The 21,252-nt window shown below is 45.7% G+C and overlaps 1 protein-coding gene across 2 annotated transcripts in view; it reads left to right on the forward strand.

Annotated features, from left to right (window-relative positions):
* Window positions 1-21,252, forward strand: part of AATF (apoptosis antagonizing transcription factor) — a 59,250-nt gene that overhangs the window by 35,910 nt on the left and 2,088 nt on the right. The window contains exons 10-12 of one of the 2 annotated variants that reach the window (XM_068909600.1): window positions 1,742-1,822; window positions 5,025-5,096; window positions 15,223-15,275. In XM_068909600.1, coding sequence (XP_068765701.1) covers window positions 1,742-1,822; window positions 5,025-5,096; window positions 15,223-15,268 — 199 coding nt within the window. In that variant the 3' untranslated portion in view covers window positions 15,269-15,275. The remainder of the gene's footprint in view (window positions 1-1,741; window positions 1,823-5,024; window positions 5,097-15,222; window positions 15,276-21,252) is intronic. The other variant, XM_068909599.1, reaches the window with a different exon arrangement.

Raw genomic sequence — 21,252 nt, forward strand, 5'->3', positions numbered from 1 at the left:
TGCCAGAATCCGAGTTCACCAGACTTTGGACGCTTCTGTGCAGCATGCAAAGGAACAAATAGGAGGGTGTCTTGCCCTACTCTAGTAAGCAGGGACTGGGTGAAGTGACCACCTGCTGCTGAAATTTGGCATTTTATCATTATGAGCTCTGATTTGTCACTATATTAGGGGAGTAAACCTTCTGTAGTGAAATCAGTTAAAACAATTTGTGTGTATGCTTTCTCCTTGCTGTAAGAAAAGACACAAATACAATTAAAACAGCATCAGGGAATGTTTTCTTCATGCCAGAAATGAAATAGAATTCTGTGCATGGAAGCTCTTCTTTCTCGCTTTAATTCTGTGGTTAGAAAATAAAAAATATTCCAAATACTACTTAATGAACAGGATACATTTAAATAGCTATGGGCTGTAATTTAGAAAAGCGTGAAAGCAAAAGAAGGCTGAAAATGCTGGAATAGGGCTCTCCACTGAAAACGTGCTATGGATATGTGCATGGGGAGGGGGAGAAAATGCATTAGGACATTTTGTGTTGGCGAAATAACTTTTATTCTTGTAAAATATTACCCAAATTTTAGTGCAATGTGTCAAATTTATTTTGTGTATGTCTGGAATATTATGGAAAGCTATTCACTATAATTTAACATGATATAGACAAAATTACATTTAAGTGGTGATTACATTGTACATTTATCTGACTTTACAATAAAATAGATTACAGTAATTAAGATTATATTAAGATTGCAGTAATTGGATTTTGCTAGATTTTTTCCCCTGATGTCGGGTTTTCATTGTATAAATCAGGTAAGATGATGCTCATTTTCATAAAAATATATATATATTTATATATATATATAACTAGCAGAAGTTTTCCCCTGCTGAAAACTTCTTTGGCTCGATGAAGTTTTCTGTTTGAGAAGTTGAGCTCTCCCTTCTAAGTACAGGTAGGGATCAGACAGCACTTTCTGAAATCGTTTATTGCTTTCCTCTCTTTTTTAGCTTTGTACAGTAATAGATGGAGCATTATATAGGGCTTATTGCTGAGATTTGCCAGGTTTAATAGTCAGAGGTAGTGGAGAGAAATACTTGCTTATAATTTTCAATATGCTTTGCAAAACTGAGGGAGGAAATTAATTCAGAGCATCTACTGCATCATAGTAATTCTTTTCATGAAGTTAGCTTAACCTGTCTCACTTAAAAATCAGTTTAAGAAGTGGTAGACCCTCTGTTCTGTTACGGGCTTTCTATATGCAGAATAGAAGGCGTTCTAATGATCAATGCTGAAACAAAAAAGCAATACCTTTAAAGACAATTTTTCAGATTTAAGCATTTATATTTGGTAAAGGTTTTCTTTTTAATTCTAAACATTCTTTAAAAATATCAGTAATCAAAATGGATGAAAATGGAGCCAAGCTTGTGTCCTCCGTGGGTTTCCCTGCAGATAGAATAGTCTCGCTGAACAGTGATTATTTCATTGGCATCAGCTGGGCTGGGCCATGTTTCCCTTTGTGGCTGGAGTGAGGGGAAGTGCTTATTATTGAAATACTGTATTCTTGGAGAGAAGCAGTACCGCAGGCATTTGGAGTTTCATACTACTTGTTTTCCTGAGGTTCTTGGTCTCCTTTACTTTTGTAGCTGTAACAGGTAAAAGTACTGGGAAAGGGCCTTAAGCCCCTAATGTACCTAATGCTTATTTGCCCGCTTGTTTTAACAGTCGCATAACCATCGTTTTTACCTTCCTCAGACAGTGGCTGGCCATCCAGAAATTAAGAAGCAAAATAAAGAAGAAAGTGGACAGAAAAGCCAGCAAAGGAAGGAAAATCCGGTAAGTGACAACTTGTGCAAGAAACCAAAAGTTTTGGTTTTGGTAGATGAAATCTGACTGCCTTGTACTGGTGCTGGGTGCACTAGTAGTATTCCTGCCTTTCAGGACCAGGTGTCTCGCTCAGGGACATCCACTGGGGAGCCTTAATATTCTTTGAGCCTAGAATAAGGGGTCAGTTCGATGCAACCTGTGAGCATTGCGCTGACCAGACTCTTGGCAAGAGCGTCCGTTGGTCTAAGACGACCCTGGGGCGAGGTGTTCAAATGTGCCCAAGTGATTTGGGGCTGTAACTTGCAGTAACAGCTCATAAACAGCTCTTGTGCAATATATATTTAACTGACTAAAATGCGGATAGCAGCTCTCGGAACTACTACTGAAATACTCAAGTGAAGTAGGGGTCTACTTCCCGCTGATCAGAATTTGATGTCTAATCTGTAAATATTTTTGTAAATCCCATCACAGCGTTATTTAGCTTCACTGCATTTCACGTTCTTCCTCCTGGGTGACTAATTTGGATTGATGCTCTCCCATTGTATTTTTGTTGAAAGAATCATCCAGGCTGCAGTGTGGAAAGGGGAGTAGTGGGGAGAGGTTGGTGGGCTTTTTTGGTTTTTTTTGTTTTCCTTCCCTTTGCAGAGCAGATACATTAGTCTCCCTGAGTTTAGCATGACTGCATGATTTGTAGCAGAGGAGGTGTTTGTGGCAGGGAGACACGCTGAAAAGCTACTCTGCTTCCTGAAAAATCTGCAACATTAACCATCCTTTTGTGAGTAAACTATAAATCGTGAATTTAGATGGCATCTGATAGAAAGTCAGTGGAGTCAGTCTGGGTCAGGCCTGGCATAGCAATTTTTAAGATAGATGTCATAAGATAATTTATTAAAAGAGGGAAGAGCTACTTTGTTGGCCTGAAAAGCCTATAATTATTGACTATCAATATTCTTTTCTGTCAGCATCACACATAATTGGATATATTCATGATTCCGTCAAAACTACTGACAACATCACACAACTGAGTCAGACTCATAAACCTCAAGGAATAATGGGGAAGTCTCTCACTGTGCACAATCTGTGCACGCCAGCGTTCCTGAGAGATCAGCTATCTCACCGTGTCACTTGCCTCTTACATCTTGGGTACCTTTTCTTCCTCTCTAAATAAAAGTTGCACTGACCCCTCAGGGGAAATACCATAAAAGAGAAATGTGTCAGTGGCTGTGTTTTGGATCAACATGCAGTTAAGCTCCAGCATCTTTCCAGAATAGTCCTGTGGATCACTTCTTCTCTGTTCTTCTCTCTGAAACGGAGGCTACAGTGCTTAGCCTTTTTATTGTAAAGCTCTTCGAGGTCCTGGAAAGCAAGGTATCAAATACTGTTTCATCCCTTTCCCTACTTCTTCCTTTTTAGTACCTCTAATATTATAGCATGTTTGGATGAAAGATGCTAGTTCATTGTTGTGTCTGAGGATCTCCAAATGGTTTCAAAAGCGGTGGGCCTTGCAGTGAGGTGAGGACTCGTCCCCGTCGTAGATGGCGAAACGGAGGCCCCAAGAGCGGAAGTGAGCTTTTCCAAAAACTGCACAGTAGAGCTCAAGAATCTGCCCAGACCTCCGCTTTCCCTCACTATGACGTGCCTTTTCTTGAGGTAGATGCAGAGGAGTGCAGTGTGTACGTGGGTGTTGTTGTTGTTGTTACTGATTTCTTGTCCTGTGCTGCTGCAGCATGAGATTTCTTTCTGTGGATGAAATTAAATACTTTCTATCTGTTAGGCCGGGATTTTGAAAGTCCTGATTTTAAAAACACGAGAATAGTTGGTTCTGGCCAAACAAGTAGTCTCCGAGAATTTATGAGGTTAAGTCCCCTTACCACTTTGCAGATTGTCCCTGTACAAACTCTGCTCTCTCTGAATGCATGGCTTGTGAGTATCTCGCAGGTGACCTTATTTCACAGTTCAGCCTGTTGACATGGTGGTGTTTGGTGCAGTGCTAGCTGTGAGGTGCTACGTCTGTTCCCCGACTAGGGGTCCTTACAATCTTAGACCTGGGCAGTTGCTTCCGTTACGAGGGACAAAGACTTGGCTGTGCAGAGAAGCCCTTGTGTAAGGGGGAGTGTGCGCTGGGCCTGGAGAGCCAGTCTGAAATATTCTTGTGAGCTAAAATCCCCTCAAGGGAAAGTTCTTGCATAAGCAAACAGAAGAGACTACAGAGATTACAGTGGAAAGGCGATTCTGGGCAAATGCTTATGAATCCTTTTTCCTGCTATTTGTAAGGCTCTAAAAGTAGCAGCAATTTGGATACAACATTTCAGATGGGTAGCCAGCATGGTAGTATACACCAAAAGCCTTTGGTTTGGGATCTTGCCCGCTTTGACACAAAGTTTAAAGCCAGCTTCTCATTCTGAGTTTTTCAGTACCCTGTTAAATGGTGTATGTCGGGTCCTAGAATATAAGCCATGAAAAGCCACTGCAAGTTCCTAGCCCAGTGTGCAGAGCAAGAGGGGGATCCCATCCCATCCCTGGTGGTGAAGTACAACTTGCATGACCTTGGACATAGCACTTCTCTGCTTGGCACAGGTCTTAGTTCTGTCCCCCTCTTTGCCTGGTTTTACATGCTCCACTGGTAAGTTGTTCAGGGTAGAGCTTTCCAACTATGAGCATGGCTAGCAGAGTGGGATTTCAGTATTCTTTAGGGCCTCTATATCCCACAGAACAAGCAGGGAGAGTGACAGGAGACAGATGCTGTGAGGAGGCCTCCAGTGCTCCAAGCCTTCTGCTGCCTGCAGTGGCCTTTTGGGCACGAGTTCCGGAAGGCGACTGAGACACCAGCTGAAGGGGAGGCTGAACGCACAGAGAGCTTCTCTGTCCCTGACTTCTAAGGGTTGTCAGAATCTGGGGTTATGTTTACGTACTTACGTGGAGTTCACGGATGCTGTATGTCCTCTTTCTGGCCGTGATAAACAGGGATTTGCTTGTTAGTCAGCTATTCAGTACGTATCACCTGATTACTCTGCTATCTGTGTTTTAAGAAAGGAGGAGGAGGGAAGAGAGGAGGAACTGCCAACTGCAACTAGTGAGTCATTAGATACCAGCCACCAGGAAATCCAGTGCTTTGCATTTCAGACGCTGTGACGTTTCTATTTGAGCAGCAACATTTCCTTCTCATTAGTAGTTACTAATGCGCTGCCTGCTTATTTCCTGCATTATTCAGGTATCATGTCCATAGCAAGCTGGTGAGCTTCATGGCGCCTATTGACCACTGTACAATGAATGATGATGCCAGGTGAGTAACAGATTAATTATGTTTCTCAAATGGCTTCGTGACAGCATGATATTGACCTGTTCTTCAGTCTGTCGCCCTCTCCATTTCTTCTTATCAGTTAACCATTTGTCACTGGCATCATAGCCTGGGTGTCTTGGTCACATCTGTCCAGGCAGTCTAGATGAGCTTTCACTCTGTAATTACTGTGACACCAAACGAGAAATTTTCATAAATCTTGATGTGTACATTTTGATTCCTGCTTTAAAACTCCTCTGGTTTTGAAATCTTCTGGTTTTATGGAATGATTCTGGAAACAGACTGCGAAGTTTAGTGTGTGCTGGTGTAATCCGAAGTTATAAACAATTTGGTTTTTATCAGAAATTTCAACTGTTTAAAATTCAATTTAGTGTGCATTTTCTTAGTTCAGCTAATAACTGGAATGGTTAAGTCAAGATTGACTCAAAACCTAAATGTTGCTTATATTTATTTCTGTTAATGAAGAAAATTCTTAGAAGGCTATATCTTAACCTGTAAATTAATAAGGAAATATCAGTGCAGCTGTATGCATAGTTGCTCAATAGTTATTCCATGTATACACCCGTATTCTTGTGCATTACATTCTTGCACTAAATCTCCAAATGCTGGGCTTTTTGTGGTGAGGAGGTGGTATCATTTTTTCCAAAGAATGCATGTGGAAGGCTTAAGAAACCTCTTTCCCCTGGGTTGTGAACATGTTTGTGCTTTGTGAAAGAGAGAGAGAGAGAAGTCATTCATCTGTTTGGAAAATGCCAACCAAATGCCTGCTGTTTTTAGACTGTTGCCTTTTGGAGTATTGAACAGATTTCTGGGTAAGAGCTCTTCAGTAAGCTGGCACTAAGGCACTTTGTGTCCATAATAGGACCTGTGCTGTTTCATCAAAGGATTGCTCTTTCGCATAGTTTCTTTTCCCTTTTTTTTTTTTTTTAAATGGGAAAATTGCTCTAATTTCTGAATATTGTCTAGATCTTCTTGCCACAAAAGGAAACGTGCTGGAAATGTGGGGTGAGTTATTCCCTCAGCCAAACAAAGTGGTCAGTTTTTCCATCCCCTTACCTGGATCGTAGGAAAAGAGGGGCATAAGTGTCTTTGGCGGTGTGAGGTTAGACACGTATTTTTGACTAATTGGATAATCAAGCGCATTTTGTTTCTACAGTGCAGGCCTAGCAGCTGCTTGTGTTTCCCAGTAGGAAGGGATCTCCTTACCTGTATGGAATCGGGGTCTTTGCTGTTTTGGATCGCCCCAAATAAGACATGGGATGGGATAGACGTACGCTCCTATTGCAGCTATATCATCCTATAGAAATCCTACTGGGTTGTGCTGCTCATTCCCCACATCTTTTTGTTTGAGGGTTATTAGCAGGTGGCTGTTTATGTGTAAGAAGAACCAGTTCATACCGTATGCCTAATAATACACATGACTCTAGTATTTTTCTATCTTAATGTTATACCCAGTTGGCTGGTTATGACTTGTGCTTTGAGAATTTTAAGGGAGATGAGAGTGTCTGTCATTTTTTGCATATAATTCATACTGCGCTGTCCTCTGGATTACACAGGCATATAGACTTCTGCTCTATCTAAATGAAAGGCAGCTCATGTTGTGTGTGTAAGGGAGAGGAAGGTGTTTTAAAAAAACAAACCCCCCCCACACACACGCAGACACAGTGAGACTGATTCTAAGAATGTAGGAATTATCATACTATGTTTGCTCTTCCCGGAGGTGACATCACTGCCTCCTTCTCAGTCTGCCGCAGTCACTTGTGTTCCAAAAGTTGCATAGAAAATGTCTTCTATAAGCCAAAATCCTTCAGCAAGTCAATGCAAATGTGAAGTGCACTGAAACAGCTGGGAGAGCGGCGTAGTTCTGCACAATAGCCTTCTTGGGCCCCAGTTGCGCTTTATCTGGCTGCTATCTTCATAACCCTTATTCCCCTTACTTCTCGGGAGGCACCACCATACGCTGCGAGGGGTCTGTCCGACCCTCAGAACCTGTTACAGCTAATAGGACCCTATCTACATTATACGATGTTGACACAGGTACTATTGTGGGTAGGGATAGAGTGTTTGACATTTGGTTTACTGAAAATGTCTCCTGGGGGTTTTCTCCACTTAGAGCGGGTTATTACATTGCTTGCATGTTTTACAGATTCTTCAGTGGCAGCAATGTGGCAGCAGCTGCTGCTGCTTATTGTCTGACTGCGGGAACTTATTTCTTACATTAAGTTTATTAGTCACTTTGGAGGCCTGCCATACTTTTTGTTAATGGCATTTAAGTCACTTAACTCCTCATGTTGGTTTAGCCTTCTAGAATGAAGCTGTCGAATGACGTGTCTGCACACCAGCAAGGGTGCCTGAGGGTCATATCCTGTGGGCAGCTGTATCCCATTCTGACAAGATCAGGTTTTCAAGCAAAACCTGGGCACAGATGGGGCAGTGCACTGGGAATGAAGAGGTGCAGATCCTGTTTCTAGTTCTAGTCATCTTCTAGGATGACTTTTGAGCAAGTTGCTTTGTGTTGCTGTCACCCTGATTCCCTTTCTCTGCAAAGGAGAGAATCTGGAATGCTTTGAGATCTTCTGTGGACAAGCGCCCATAAAAAATGGTTTATTAATACTATTAGTTTATTTTTTAACATAGCAAAGCTTTAATGCAAGACAAGAGACAAATATGCAAATGCAAACCTAGGCCTTCCTTACTGTTGGCCAAAACGCCTGCTGGTTTCCTGTAACACGAAGAATGTGCCTTTCCTTTGCCTGTTGCAGGCGTTACAGTTTTCCTTAAGCAGTTTCTCTGCAGCTGCCTCCCCACAGGATGTTCTTTGGCATTGTTTAGTCCTAATGTCTAGCTGAAATTTTCCCTTACTGTAATTTAGGCCCATTACTTCTTGTCCTGTTCAGCATGGGCATTCAGAAGCAATTGTTGCTTCCTCTTTGCAGCAGCACTTAGTACATTTGACCAGCCTGGTGGGCATTCTTGCTTTGCACATGGAGAACCTGTGAGTAACTTAGCTCAACTTTCTTCCTTTCTGCCCCAGATTTGCCCCATTTGTGTTCATATCTAGACAGAAAACACATTTAAAATATTGGAGTGGCCAGTGTCTGAAAGTTAGGCCTTTTAGGGATGTTTTAGTTCAACTCCCCCAAAATGAAGATACCTGCTGTAATCATTAACTTTTTGGAAAAATGTGGGCACTCTCCAGGGTCACTTCACATACCTGTTTAAAATGCCCTTGCATTTGGCATGGGACGCAACACCTTTCTAGCAACACGCAACAGTACTGGACAAGACAAGAAGAACGCAACGTCTGCATTAAGCTGCAGGTGAATCAAAAAGAAGGGTCCAAGCCTGTATGCATGAGAGGATAGTAGTAATGATAACAGCTTTCCCTTGTGACAGAGGAAGGCAATGTTATTGTTTGCAAATGCAAATGACTGAATTGAAAATGCAGGTATACGCTTCACAGCAATGTGATCATGCTCTGAACCTTTTTTTTTCTTTTTTCTTTTTTTTTGGCACTTAAAAGGCATGACCCCAAAATAAACAGACATCTGAACAGTAGAGTACTCTGTGTTGTAGTGTGAGAAATTTTAAAGCAGCAGTGAGCTGTATTTAAAAAAAAAAAAAAAAAGAAGTGGAAAAAGTGGGGGGAGTGGTTGTAGGAACAGAACTAGTAGAACGTTCTCCTTGAGTTCTGCCAGTGGCAATAGTGGCAGGTAGGTACCTGAAAAATGCCAGTAAATACATGTGCATATACATATATACATATATACATACATACATATATACACACATACATACACATATATATACATACACGCACACACACATATACACACATACATATATGTGTGTGTGTGCATGTGCAGATGGAGGTGGGCAGAGGCAGGGGTGAGCGGTGGAGGAATTCGGGCTCTTCCTTGGCTGCACCGAGCCCTCACTCCCCATGACAAACTGCACGAGCCACTCTCTGCCGCAGGAACAAAAGCAGAAGGGAGTTGTTGGTGACTGTTTTCTCTCTTTATTTGCTCTAAGTGCTTTGGAAGCATAAATCTCTGCAGTAGTGCAATGCCCAGCTGTTTTCTATTTTTTTAAGTGGCTAATACAGCCTTGGAATAATTTCAAAGGTAGGAGGAAGAATGGGCCTTGCGTTTTGGGCAGTGGTCTGGGACTGGTTCCATTCCTCTGCCGCGTGCTCCCTGTGCACCAACGTCCCAGTCTGATGCGGAGGATGATGGCACTGCGCAGAGGGATAAATAGCAGTGTGTGGTGGCTCAGGTGCTCTAGTAATGAGGCCATCTAAATCCCTCTGATAAACGATAGATGTAAGTATTTGGGGCCTGAGTCCCCTGTATATTTAAGCCATCCTACACTACTCTGGGTGTGCAGAGAAGCCTTAAAATAGGACAAAGAGCTTCTGGTGCTCACTGGAAGGTTCTTGGGCAGCATTGGCACGGCAGACTTTGGGGATTTGGCACATCAGGTTTATCACTCGCTACTCCTGCTGGCTGGGGGGAAACAAAGAGCAAATGCATGTGAGAAGCAGCCTGAGCGCTGGATGGAGAAGGGGATGAACAGTGACTCCAGGATTGTTTTACAGCCTGAATTTGAGAAAAGAAGCATACAAATACAATAGTGCCTTTGTCAACATCACTGCCGCGTTCGTTCTTATTCTTGCTGCTGGTTGGAATAATAGCATTTGTGCAGGCAATTAATCTTCCACTTGCCAGTTTTTCATGCACCCTACGCATGGGCATGGCTGTTTAACCTCGTGCTCACATATATTATGTTGTAATGTGTGGGACACTGGTGGCCTCCCGCTCTTCTCTATTTTAACCCCTCTTTGGTAGTATTTTAAAACATACACTGGAAGGTGATTTTTATGGTTATCCTGGGGTGTATGTTTATGGACTTAAATACATTTATAGTACTCTTGGGCCAAGTTTTTTTTTTTTTTTTAATCTATCCAAGGTCATTGCTATGTAAATGGACTTGCCCTGAGACAAGGAACCTGAAGGCAGAAGTTGGAATGTGACTGTGCTAGGGTAGTTATCCAGAGGAGAGCAGCTGTCTTGGCCAGGAATTATCCAGGATTAGATCCAGGACTGATCTTTCCCAGATCACGATTCACCTTGCTTTGAGAGTGGCATCAGGCGGGTGCTACTTCTTGGACTTCCCTTGAAATATGCTTTTCTCACCTGTATGGCCAAAGGTGCTTTGCTAATCCCGTTGCTCCAATATCTGAGCACAGTGTAATCTTTAATGGAACCAGCCTGCAGCAGCAGCATGTACAGCAGGGCTGGGAAGACGCCAGTCCTCTCTATTTTACACATAGGAGACAGAGAAATGAGAGCCCATATATCCAAAGATGTTTCAGCCCAGAAATCCCTGGGAGTCAAGAGCTTAAGTAGCCACAGGTGACCCCGCAGGTCTATGCCAGAGCCAGTAGTTGAAGCCAGCTCTTCTGTGCAGTCATTTTCTGTTAGCCGAGCTCTGAACAGCCTTAACTTTTTAGGAGATTCGACATCTGTGCACCTACTGAAAGCTCCTATGCTAGGTAGATTTATTTCCTCACGGATAAACTGAGGCCAGAGATTGCGGCTGAAAGCCTGCAAATCCGTAGACGAGTGAGCATGTTTTCATTACATGCAGAGTTGCCTTATCCACAGGGCTGGATCCTATGAACAGCCAAATTTTAGCAAGTACTTTCAGGTGAAGTCTGTGTTTCCAGGAAGAATTGTGTGTGGCTTTTCTTTTTGTCCTTTCTCTGTCAGCTTTGATATAGAGGTCTTCAGATCACTGCACTGTATATGTTATGGGCAAATGGCTATCTCTCTGTTTGTGGAACAGAAACTAAATGCAGACCCTTAAAAAGCAAGGTATAGTGTCAAATTACTGCTGACTTTGAGGAGAATAATTTTTTCATTTCTAGAAGACTGGAAACTTGTAGCAAGGACGTTCCTTACGGACACAGGTGTTTGGTCCACACACCTTTATCTCCAGGACGACTCAGGTTATTCTGACAGGTGAAACAAGATTGCGCAAATATGCAACAGTGATCTAATCAGCTGGAACAACAGCAATATTTTAACTGGCGCTACCTTTTAACAGCATCATTAAGGGCTCTCATTACTCTTTTATTAGAGGCTCACTCTATTTCTTATCAGATTACAGAATGAACATAACTCATGGCACTGATTTGATCTCTTGTTAAAGAGGATTACAGCGTTGCATTAACTTGGATTGACACGGTTTATAATTTGCTGTTGATACACATGCTGGCAGTATCACATGTTTGACCCCTCCCCACAGCCCCGCTCAGGAAAAGGACACCCATATATCATCATTAAAGATGGTACCCAGTGCAGACATGGGACGCAAAAGGAGGCTTTTCTGCAGTAAAGTCAGGCAGGACAAAAGAGATGTATTCGCAAGTGCAAGCTGAAATTCCGAACTGGGGTTTATAACTGGGTAAAGGTGGAGCAGAATGTATTGGCTTTTGGAGAGGTTGCTACTTACCTCAGCAAGTGGCTCTTCGTTCAGATGAGGACTTGCATCAGTTATGAGCCAAATTAGAGGGAAGATGATGTCCACAATGGGATTGTGTCAAACCGTGCAATATCACCATACACCTTGAGGTTACAGAAACCTTTCCAGGAGCTGAGGGAATTTCCCCTTGCTCTACTTAGACCTCCCATCACTGTGATTTTGTGTAAGAGACCAGTTAGCGAGCCGGTCTCTTCCTTCAGGCAGTATTGATCATGCCCTACTAGCCGATGGCATTAGTTTAGCCAGATGACCTGTTTGCCTGTAGGGGAAGCTACCTTACTGTCATATCGCTGGGGTTTGTAGGACCACCCTACTGGGAAGGTGGGCCTTCAAGCTAGGGAGTGTGTGCATGGCGCGGCTCATCCTTCCTGCTCTTGTGTACTACCCGTGCCTTGTGGGGCTTGGTCAGGGAACAGTTCCTCCGCATATACATTTTTTAGCATGGGATTGAGCGCTGACCAGCTATTTCCAGCACACTGGGCTCTGGCATTGCTTTATATGTGTACATTCATAAATATATATATATAAAGAGTCTCTTAACGCTCCCCTGGGCCACAGGACTTCTCTCTACTGTGATTTATGGTGGTACCTTTTGTGGTTGACTTTAGAAGTGCACACTCACGTGGCAGCTGAGCAGGACTCAGAGCACGAACCGCTGCCCGAAATCCCATAGCCAAGTGCAAGAAACTAAGCCAGTGATTCCAGCAGTGCCTTGGGCCCCCAGGTCATGCTTGGTAAAAGAGCATCCAGGCCACTCTCCTAGTGCCTAGAGCAGGTTGGCTGTTCTTGCACAAGCAGACCAGTGCCTGCTGGGAAGCTGAATTAAGACATAGATTATCCAGCTGCCAGCGAGGTTTGGATTAGAGCATTTCCCTCGGATTCAGGCAGGACATTAGGTTTTTCCCGATGAGCGTTCTCACTCTTAGACTTAGTGCCGTTGCTTTGTCACAGTATGTCTTACTGCAAGCAGAGGGGGGTACGTAGAAGGAAATCCTGGTATTAAAGGATTAATTTTCTTATATGACATAAGAGTTTAACATAAAAAATAATAATAAAAAAAGTTGGTGAGATACCAGCCTTTAACTTAGCTCACTTTGTGCTTTGGGTATTAAAACACCATGAGACTAGATTAACGGAGGAATTTGGGCTCTGGAATTGTCAATCCAGTACCGTTCACCAAGACAGAAGTTGCTAAAAGGAAACTGTGTGCTGCTTTCTGGAACAACTGAAGGAGCAGCCTCTGTGTTATGCGGACCCAAACCTACAGGAACTGCGATTTCCTCCTCCTTCTAGATTTGTACAGATACAGCCTGGAAGAAAGCGTGACCTGCTTTGTATTGGCTCTGTTCTGTGACACACGGAGTTAGCAGCAGCGTGCAGGGGAGTCCCTTTGAGTGCAGTGCCCCAACGTTTAGAGAAGAGAGGTGTTTTGGGTGTGAGGTGTGAGTGGGAGGGCAGGCCTCCCACCCGGCTCTGTGGTTTTGGGAGAAGAGCCCGTTGGTGTGGCAGTGACCCTCTCTGGGTCTCTCCCGGGAGCTGGGTGGACCTTCTCGAGGAGGCCCGTGCATGCCCTGGTGCGCGCACCCTGCAGCACACCCTAGGCTGCCTTGTTCAAGTCTCCTGGCAGAGCTTGGACGTGTTGTCATGTGAAACCAAACCCGTTTGGCTTGATGGCTGTTTCCGAGGCACCGTGGCTTCTGGGTCGTTCCTCCCTTTGTGCATCGTTTTGCTTGGTTGATTCCCCCCCCACCCCACCACCTTTGACTTAGCCTTAGAAGTTGATTCCTGTAGATGCAATTAAGTATCCTGGGGCTTTTAACCAGTGTTGGTCGAAGGCTGGTGTTTGAAGGGGCTTTCGTATGTTTTGAAGCTGGTAGCCGTGAGGTGGTGTATGTGACCCTGGCTCGTGCCAATGGGCTGAAGTCGCTGTGTCCCAACGTTGGATGTTTGACATCGCTAGTAAGGAGAGGGATGCTTCTGTTACGGAAATTTCCTTTTTAAAGGGGAAAAAAATAACCTGTTAAGAGCTGTGAGATGATTTGTTGTCCTTTCTTTGTGAGACAATTTGTCTTCTCCTGCATCAAATCTGTTATAAAACAGTCAAGCTGTGAAAGAGGGAAATCATCCTAGGAATATGAGATGTGAAGGTACACAAAGAATGTTCCCCTCCTTGCGTGTGCGTGCATGTGTGCACACGGCGTGTGCACGCACAGCAGTACGGTGGCTGCTCTGCTCAAATAGCCATTTAAAAGCAGAGACTGAGAAGGCAACATTTTTTGAATTTTATAGGGAAAATTGGAAATTAAAGCTGCCAGGAAAGCACGCCAGTGGAGCATGCTGGAGTTTTGTCAGCCTCCCTGTGATTAGCTGTTTCTCCAGCTACTTCTTCACATCTTTTATGCTCCCACCGATTTTGCTTGTGGAGATGATGCTTATCTAGTGGTTTGTGCTGTAAAAGCTTCTTATGTGAAAACGTGAAAGGTGTTGAGACCAAAACGAGAATGAGAGGTGTCCTCACGGCTCCCGTTAATGTAGTCATGTGCTGAAGGCTGGTGGGTAGCCAGATGGCTGTGAAGTGCGTTGCTGATTTAAGAGGGAAAGCGTTCAGAATTGGTGACACAGATGGCAGATTTGAACCCCAGGTCTGGTTCAGTTTTGGGGGAGCAGAGGGTCCCTGGAGAAGCAGCCGTTCCGCATTTCTGCTGTCCTCCCACCCCAGCACTGGATCTGCCCTCACAAAATGTGCAGAGTCCCTTTGTTTAGGGCAAGAACCAGCTTTCTGAAATATTTATAAATCTTGTGCCTGATCTCATGAGACAAACCGGAGGTCACATGTCACCTTCCGTAATTTAAAGCCGTGGGGCTAAAAGCATTTGCACAGACTTGAAGGACCCAATCCTGACCTGTCTGAGAGAGAGGGAATTGAAGCAGACCTTTCTGCATCTCCTTGGAGCGCTGGGCATGGCGATGAGAGCCGTCTGGCTGCGTAATTTATAGCGGGAGTTGGGCGCTGCGCTTTTGTGGCCGTGGCGGGGAAGCGAGGGAGACAGTGCCACCTCGTGGGGCTGCCTCCCGCCGGGAGCCGCGCGCTGGGGCCGGACACGCAGAAGCACTTTGCTCTGTATTTCAGGTCCTTGCTTGAAAATACATGGGTGTTTTAATTCTGCGTTGATGATTGCTGCTGCTTGTTTTGCTCTGCACCATCAACCATAGCATGGATTTGTTGCTGTGAAAATACCAGTGTGGGAAAGGCGCGTTAGAAGGTGTGTGAATACAGAGGCAAATGCCACCCTGCATATACTGGTACAGGGTAAAGCCTTTTACTAGAAATTGAGAAATGAAGGGCTCCAGCTTACTTCCTCTTCCTGATCACTTACCCTACTTACTAGGGACCCAGTAACCTGAATTTCACACTGGTGAACAAAAGATTTCTCAGGATACAGACAGAAAGTTTTCCAAGAAAATTATCAGCCGTCTGTTCCATAGCCACCTTCTCTTTTATTAGGAGCTGTGTGTTTTCTGTCTTCCCTTTCTTAATGGGTGTTCATGATGTTCCTTTCTCCAGTTTCTGTGAATTAAAAATTCTTGTTCCTGATGGAGGGCGTCACTAGGAATGGGGTAGGTATAGTTATTTCAGTACTGCTTGGAGCCTGCTCTAAATTGTCTTTTGGGGGCGGGGGGGGAGAAGGGGGCTGGAGAAGAAAGGAAGGAAAAGGTACATGGGAAAAGGTAGAGAAATTTGTTGGAGGGTATTTTTATAACAACATAGCACCGTAGTTACTCATGCAGTCTTGCCATATTAATAGCACTCGGGAAAAAAGCCCTGCTAGAAACTGAATTTCCCTCCTTAGCATTTTTCTTCTACCAGTATTCAGAACTGTATTTTTTAAAAAAGAAATAACATGAGTATAATTATACGAAATAGTACAGTGTTAGCTGTTCTCCCCTCCCATGTGTGTATATGTATTTGTTTTCCCCTTTGTACATTTGGTGGAAGAGTGCTATTGTAGATGGGGAAAGTGGATTCCCGGGGAACTGTTAACAGTTTTTATGATTTATATATTGATGTTTTATATATTTATCAAGCGTGCTTTTGCTATTAATAGTCACTCAGGGCACTCCTGCACTCTCTGTGTGTGTTTACTTGCTCTCTGTTGGAAAGATTTCGCCTACAAAATGTGTGGTAGCAGTATGTGGGATTTGGAGGGTGGTAAAGTCCACTGGCGAATTAGTCAGCGCGCAGAAGATAAGTGTGCAAGTCCGTGCGCTTCATATTCGATTAATTTTTTAATGATGCCGTTAGCATGAAGAGCACCGTTTGGACGGCAGGAGCCGGGCAGCAGAGCGGGGAGGCAGGGGCTGGAGCGGGGGCCAGCCTGGCCCGGCAGCCCCGTCCCTTGTCGGCCGCGTGGCACTTGCCCGGGGCGCGCACGCTGGGAGCCGTGCTGGGACCGCACCAAGGGCTGCAAATGGGCAGAGAGCGGAGCTGCTGGCGAGGCTTGCGCGGGGGGTGCTGCCCCTACCACCCTTCCAGCGTGAACCGGGCGCAGTGGGTATCCCTCCCTTACTCTTCCCAAAATCCAGCATAGCCGCACGCCAGTTGTAAATAGCCCCGAGACCGGGTTGTTCTAATTGTGTGGGAGCGCCGAGAGCAAAGTGTCCCCCTCTCGTATACCTTTGGTCTCGAACTGCTGATGCACTGGAAGAAAGTGCTGGCACAAACTTCCTAGGTGCTGGTGGGGGCCCGTGCGCCTGGGCAGAGCCCTCCTGGTGTCTCCAGCACCTCGGCTCCCTTCTGCCTTTGGAGTGTGCTTGGAAGAAATGCATAAATAATTAAGCCAAGGTACTTACACACACATGTTTTATGGCAAATGGCTGTGTGGTTCGTGATCATTTTTTCCAGAAACAGGTTTTATGATAATATAGTAAAAATATTAAATTAGAAAATGCCTCACTAAGGGTGATAAAACCTTACTACAGTGGAAATAGGTAATTATCCCCTCTACAGCCTAAATGACAGTTTAAAAGAAATAAAAATGTTAGTGCTCATTACTTGCTTTTGTAGGTTGCAATAAAGGGTAAGTTAAATTTTAATTCAAGGAAGACCCCTGTATCGACCTGCTCCTTCCACTCTCTACCTCAGGTGTAAGTACTGTTAATTACTCGGCACAGGTTATTCCTCAGCTCGCTGCTAATACCAGAAGCCCTTTGTGCTAAAGTCACCTTCCCTCCGTGGGGCGGGAGCGGGCTTGCGGTGGGGTGGGTTGTTTCAACTCAGTGGCTCAAGTCTGACATTTAATATATGTAGGTGGAGGGGAGAAATTTTATGTTTTTAACCAAAATCCAAGTTCATTATGCATAGCCTTAAGGGGGCTGAAAGTATTAAAATCCACACTTACCCTAGTGAATTGAAACAGAGACAAGGTTAAACCTGGAGGATTGATGAGTTTTACTCTCTGCATGGTTAAATCCTGCAGAGGGGAGATGCTGTAGAAGAAAGGCAGCCTGGATGATGATGGTGGGGAGGGGGGGGAGGTTTGGGGTTTTTTGGGGGAGGGGTTGGCAGAGTAAAGTATTTCTTACGTTTTGGGGTTGGGGGAGGAGTTACCCACTTTCCCTTCCGCAGACACTGCCAGGGTGTCTACCCACGCTGTGTTATCTTGGAGCGCCTGAAGCTGTTCTCGGAGCAAGTTGCGGTACGTGTTGCACTCTGTGTTTCCAGACAGCCCCATTTGAACTCCAGCGTCGATGGCGAGTGCATGCGGCTGCGGGTGCGAGGTTTAGCCCCCCCTTGCACCTGTGAAACCTGGGAATGCAAACGTCAGACTGGGACGGGCAGCAGCATTTCCAAGCTGGGGAAGACAGATTCTTACTTAATCTGGGCCCTGCTTGCTTGAAGAATAACTGTTTATTTGAAGTCTGTAGGATTGGGGCAAATTCAGCATTGATCCCTGAACTCTTGTACCCTTTGGAAAACTATCAAAAGAAAAAATGAAGACAGAAATCTTAGAAGACCAGTTCTCCACCAGTGGGAAAAGGCCAAGGCGGCCTGCAAAGAAACAGACGTTGCTTTTGGCTTGTGCCTGCTCACTGGGAAAACGCAGGAACGCTGGCTGTCTTTGGCTAGTTTTTGTAGGGTTGCCCAGAATGCACCATTGCATTTGAACTTCCGTCTGTTCTTTGTGACTGTAAGGAAGACACAATACACGTATAAAAGGGGAAGGGGAAGGGGATATGCAGCATAGAGAAACTGCAGTCTCCTTTACAAAAAAAAAAAAAAAAAGATAAAAAGATATTGGCCTAAAATAGCATAGTCTTACCTTGTCACGGTGGTAGGGAAGAGGGCTCAGGGCGTGGGTGTGTGTGCGTGTTCAAGACCCTGCAGAGTCCCTGGAACTGAAATTCCAGGCAGACAGAGTGCTTACAAGTAGCCCTCGTCCTTTTTATGCTTCCTGCTGGCCGGGGGTGTTCGGGCCCTGTAGGTTTGGCCTACCCGAACACGGGGCCGTGTGGCGTGCTCTCGGGGCCGTGGCAGCGGGGCCTCTCGCGCGTGGTGTGGCCTCTGGCAAACAGGCAGCGTGTTGCTTGCGTTTCTTTTTGTACTGGCTCCCAACCAGGGCTCACTCCCTTGAGCCGTTCTCACAGACATGATTTGCAGCAAAGACGTTGTGGTGGTTTTAGCCATTGAAGATGCCTGTGTTGTTCTGAAAAGCTGCTCTCCTCCCATCATCCCAGCGAAGGGGTTGGGAATCCAGACCCAGGCTAGCCAGCGGGACCCCGGCTTTCTGCTTCGAAGCTGGTGACTATAATAGGGCCAGGGCAGAGCCCTGGGGTGTGTGGGAAGAGGGGAGCCCGGAGTCGCAGAATTGGCACTTGGTTCTGACCGCGTCTCTGCCCATGAGCCCCTCCGTGCGGTGGAGATGGCGGCTGGGAGCAGGTCCCCTTTGGATGCTGCAAAATGCCTTTGCCAAATAAAAACCAGTTTCTGTTGCTCACTGGCACCGGGGTTTGGAAGAGGAGAAGAGAGCTCACGTGAGATGGTATTTAGGTCTGCTGTACAAAAGCTGCGTGAGAGCACAGAGGGAACAGGAGGCGTGTGGAGCCCGTGGCGCTCCCGAGCAAAACGTGGAGGGTCGCGAGTGGAGGCTGGGGGTGCGAGCTGCGTCCTATTTAATAGCCGAGAATGGGCCTTGCCTGGTTAATGATGTCTTTGCTGCCTGTGCCCGGTGTGTGTATTAAAAAACCTGTGGGAGCTGCACGGACTAGAGGCTTCCTTTCGAGCCCTGAGCTGGGAGAACAGCAGCATCCCTAAGGTGGAAGAGAAAATGGAAACAACCTCGAGAAAGAGGAGCAGCCAGATCCTGCTGGCTGAGCTGGAAGAGTTCTTCTTTCGCAGACTGCTTTCCTCGGGCACAGCAGCAAATGGGCTGGAGTCCGTACATGTAGCTGTCAACTTTAACGAGGCCGTGGCTGGCTCCCACAACAGCCTGTGTGGGCTGGAAAACCAGTAAAGTGGGTGCACTTGGTATTATAATTTATCTTGCTTAGGTTGTTTTCCTCAATGTGATTAGTCACCCTCGGTATTTAAAATGAGGCGTGTAGTGGGGGAGAGGGGAGAAAGAATGAAATCGGTGACGTTTCGTTAAAAGTCCCCAAGCCGTCAGCCTTTCAGCTTCCTCTGACATGAGCAAACTGCGAGTGTTTGTCAGCTTTGCCCACCTGAGTGTGAAATGATGCTCTATCAAAACACCGGTTTCAGCGTTTCCCTCTCCGCTCCCGACACGCGAACCCTGCTGCGGACAGGAGCCGCCGCGCTCTGCCCAGGAATTGCACTGAGATTGCAGCACAAGTGGAAACATTTGCTCAGTGTAATGATGGGGTCTGAGTCAAGCCAGCAAAGCAAGGCTGGAGGGCTGTGATTGCCGGCAGACCAAATAGCAGCACTCTGCAGTTTCCTTCCAACCAACTGATGGAGCCTTAAAGTCGCACCGTCCTTTTTGTCAGTACTGCAGCTCGCTATTTCCCATCTGATTACTCAGTTGAAACGGCAAGCGCAAGTTACGTTCATCAGAGAATAGTCAGGAAGGTTGGAAGTGCCGCAGGCTTGGGTGAGGCATGCCTCTCGCTCCTTTTTTTTTTTTTTTTTCCCCCAGCATGGTGAAGGTAATGATTTCTGAAGCGCTATCTGCAGGCACGGGGAAACCGGAAGGTGTTTGCACCTTGGCAGGAGAGCCTGGGTTTTCTTCTCTGACTGGCTCATTGGCATTTCTGTCCTACAGAGAGACAGCAGGACGCATGCAGCGCTGCTGTGCCCCTTTCCTCCCGAGAGGGGTTAGTGCCAAAGCCTCCTCAGGCTCCGAACGCAACACCGAGTTTGCACGCTTAGAGCAGTGGTTTCTCTCCTAGCTGTCACTGCAGCGCATTGTCATCAGAGGAAGCTGGACCTCCTACAACACTGGCCCCCGCCTGTTGTTTATTACTAAATGCCTGCAGTTTCTCCCCAGATCCTGAACTTCTCCGCTTTCGCCTTGTTTTGCCTCTCGCTCTGGCTGCGGACCAGTACCCCGGGAGAGCCTGGGCAGGCCCCACGGCAGTGCCTTCCTCTGCTGTTCGCCCTGTTTTCTTTGGTGACAGGCTCTCTGTGCCTGAGCCCTGTAGTTTGGGCACCCAATTCATGGGCCAGTTACAACACTTCAGCCCTGCTGTCCTGCTCTCCATAGCTCAGGGTAGCATCAGCTTTTCAACTATCGCTTCTGTTTTCCAGAAGTGTTTTGGTTTGACTTTTGCGTTAAACTTGCCATAAACTGTGTGCACACTCTTGATTTAAAACAGAAACTCCAGTTACAGTTTCATAGTCCAGGCTGTGCTGAGCTTTACACATAGCCGTAGCGGCACGTGTTTTGTTGGATGAGGAGACAGCATCTCTCACCGCAAAGCAGACGCTGCCGCGTTCGCTCTTTCAGTACGGGTGCATTTTCTGAGGGTGGAGCAGCTGATGGGTTAACTGGTTTATGAATTAGTTTAAGAAATGTCACTCAGTGAAGGGGAATGTTTTTGTGTAAGGGTCTATGCTCCTGCACTGTTAAAACTCATACTTTGTGCCTTGTGTGTGTTTGAAGAAGCGATTAAATATTAACGGCTGGCCTTTTTTGCTATTACTGTTCAAAACTTGAAAGTTCCCTCTTTGGCAGAGACTGGCAGGAAACTGTCTCCAATGGAAGTGCTGGAAAGAAGCAGCCGTTTTTCAAAACAGTTGCTGTCTTCTATTGATTTCTGTAGAAGCAAGGCGTTAAAAGAGCCCCTCCCTGGAATGGTCCCGCTTGAGACCGGTGAGGTCTTAACTGAGGTAGTAGCCAAAACTGTAGTATCCCTGCAGGTCTGAATTTCACCCTTTGAATCCCTCTTTCTTTCTCTCTTGAGTGGTGGAAAACAGTCTGTCTTCGCCTCCTGCTCCAGAGAAATCCTGACAGTTTTCCTGGCCTGGCTTTTGCAGGGTGCGCTGGCCCTGGCAAACCGCTGAAACGCAGGCCCACGGATAATTTCGATTATTGTTCTAATAGCAAGTTGTTAGTCTACTCTGAAGGAAAAAAATCCC

The sequence above is a fragment of the Struthio camelus genome, chromosome 16 (genome assembly GCF_040807025.1).
Source record: "Struthio camelus isolate bStrCam1 chromosome 16, bStrCam1.hap1, whole genome shotgun sequence".
Classification (NCBI taxonomy): Eukaryota; Metazoa; Chordata; class Aves; order Struthioniformes; family Struthionidae; genus Struthio; species Struthio camelus.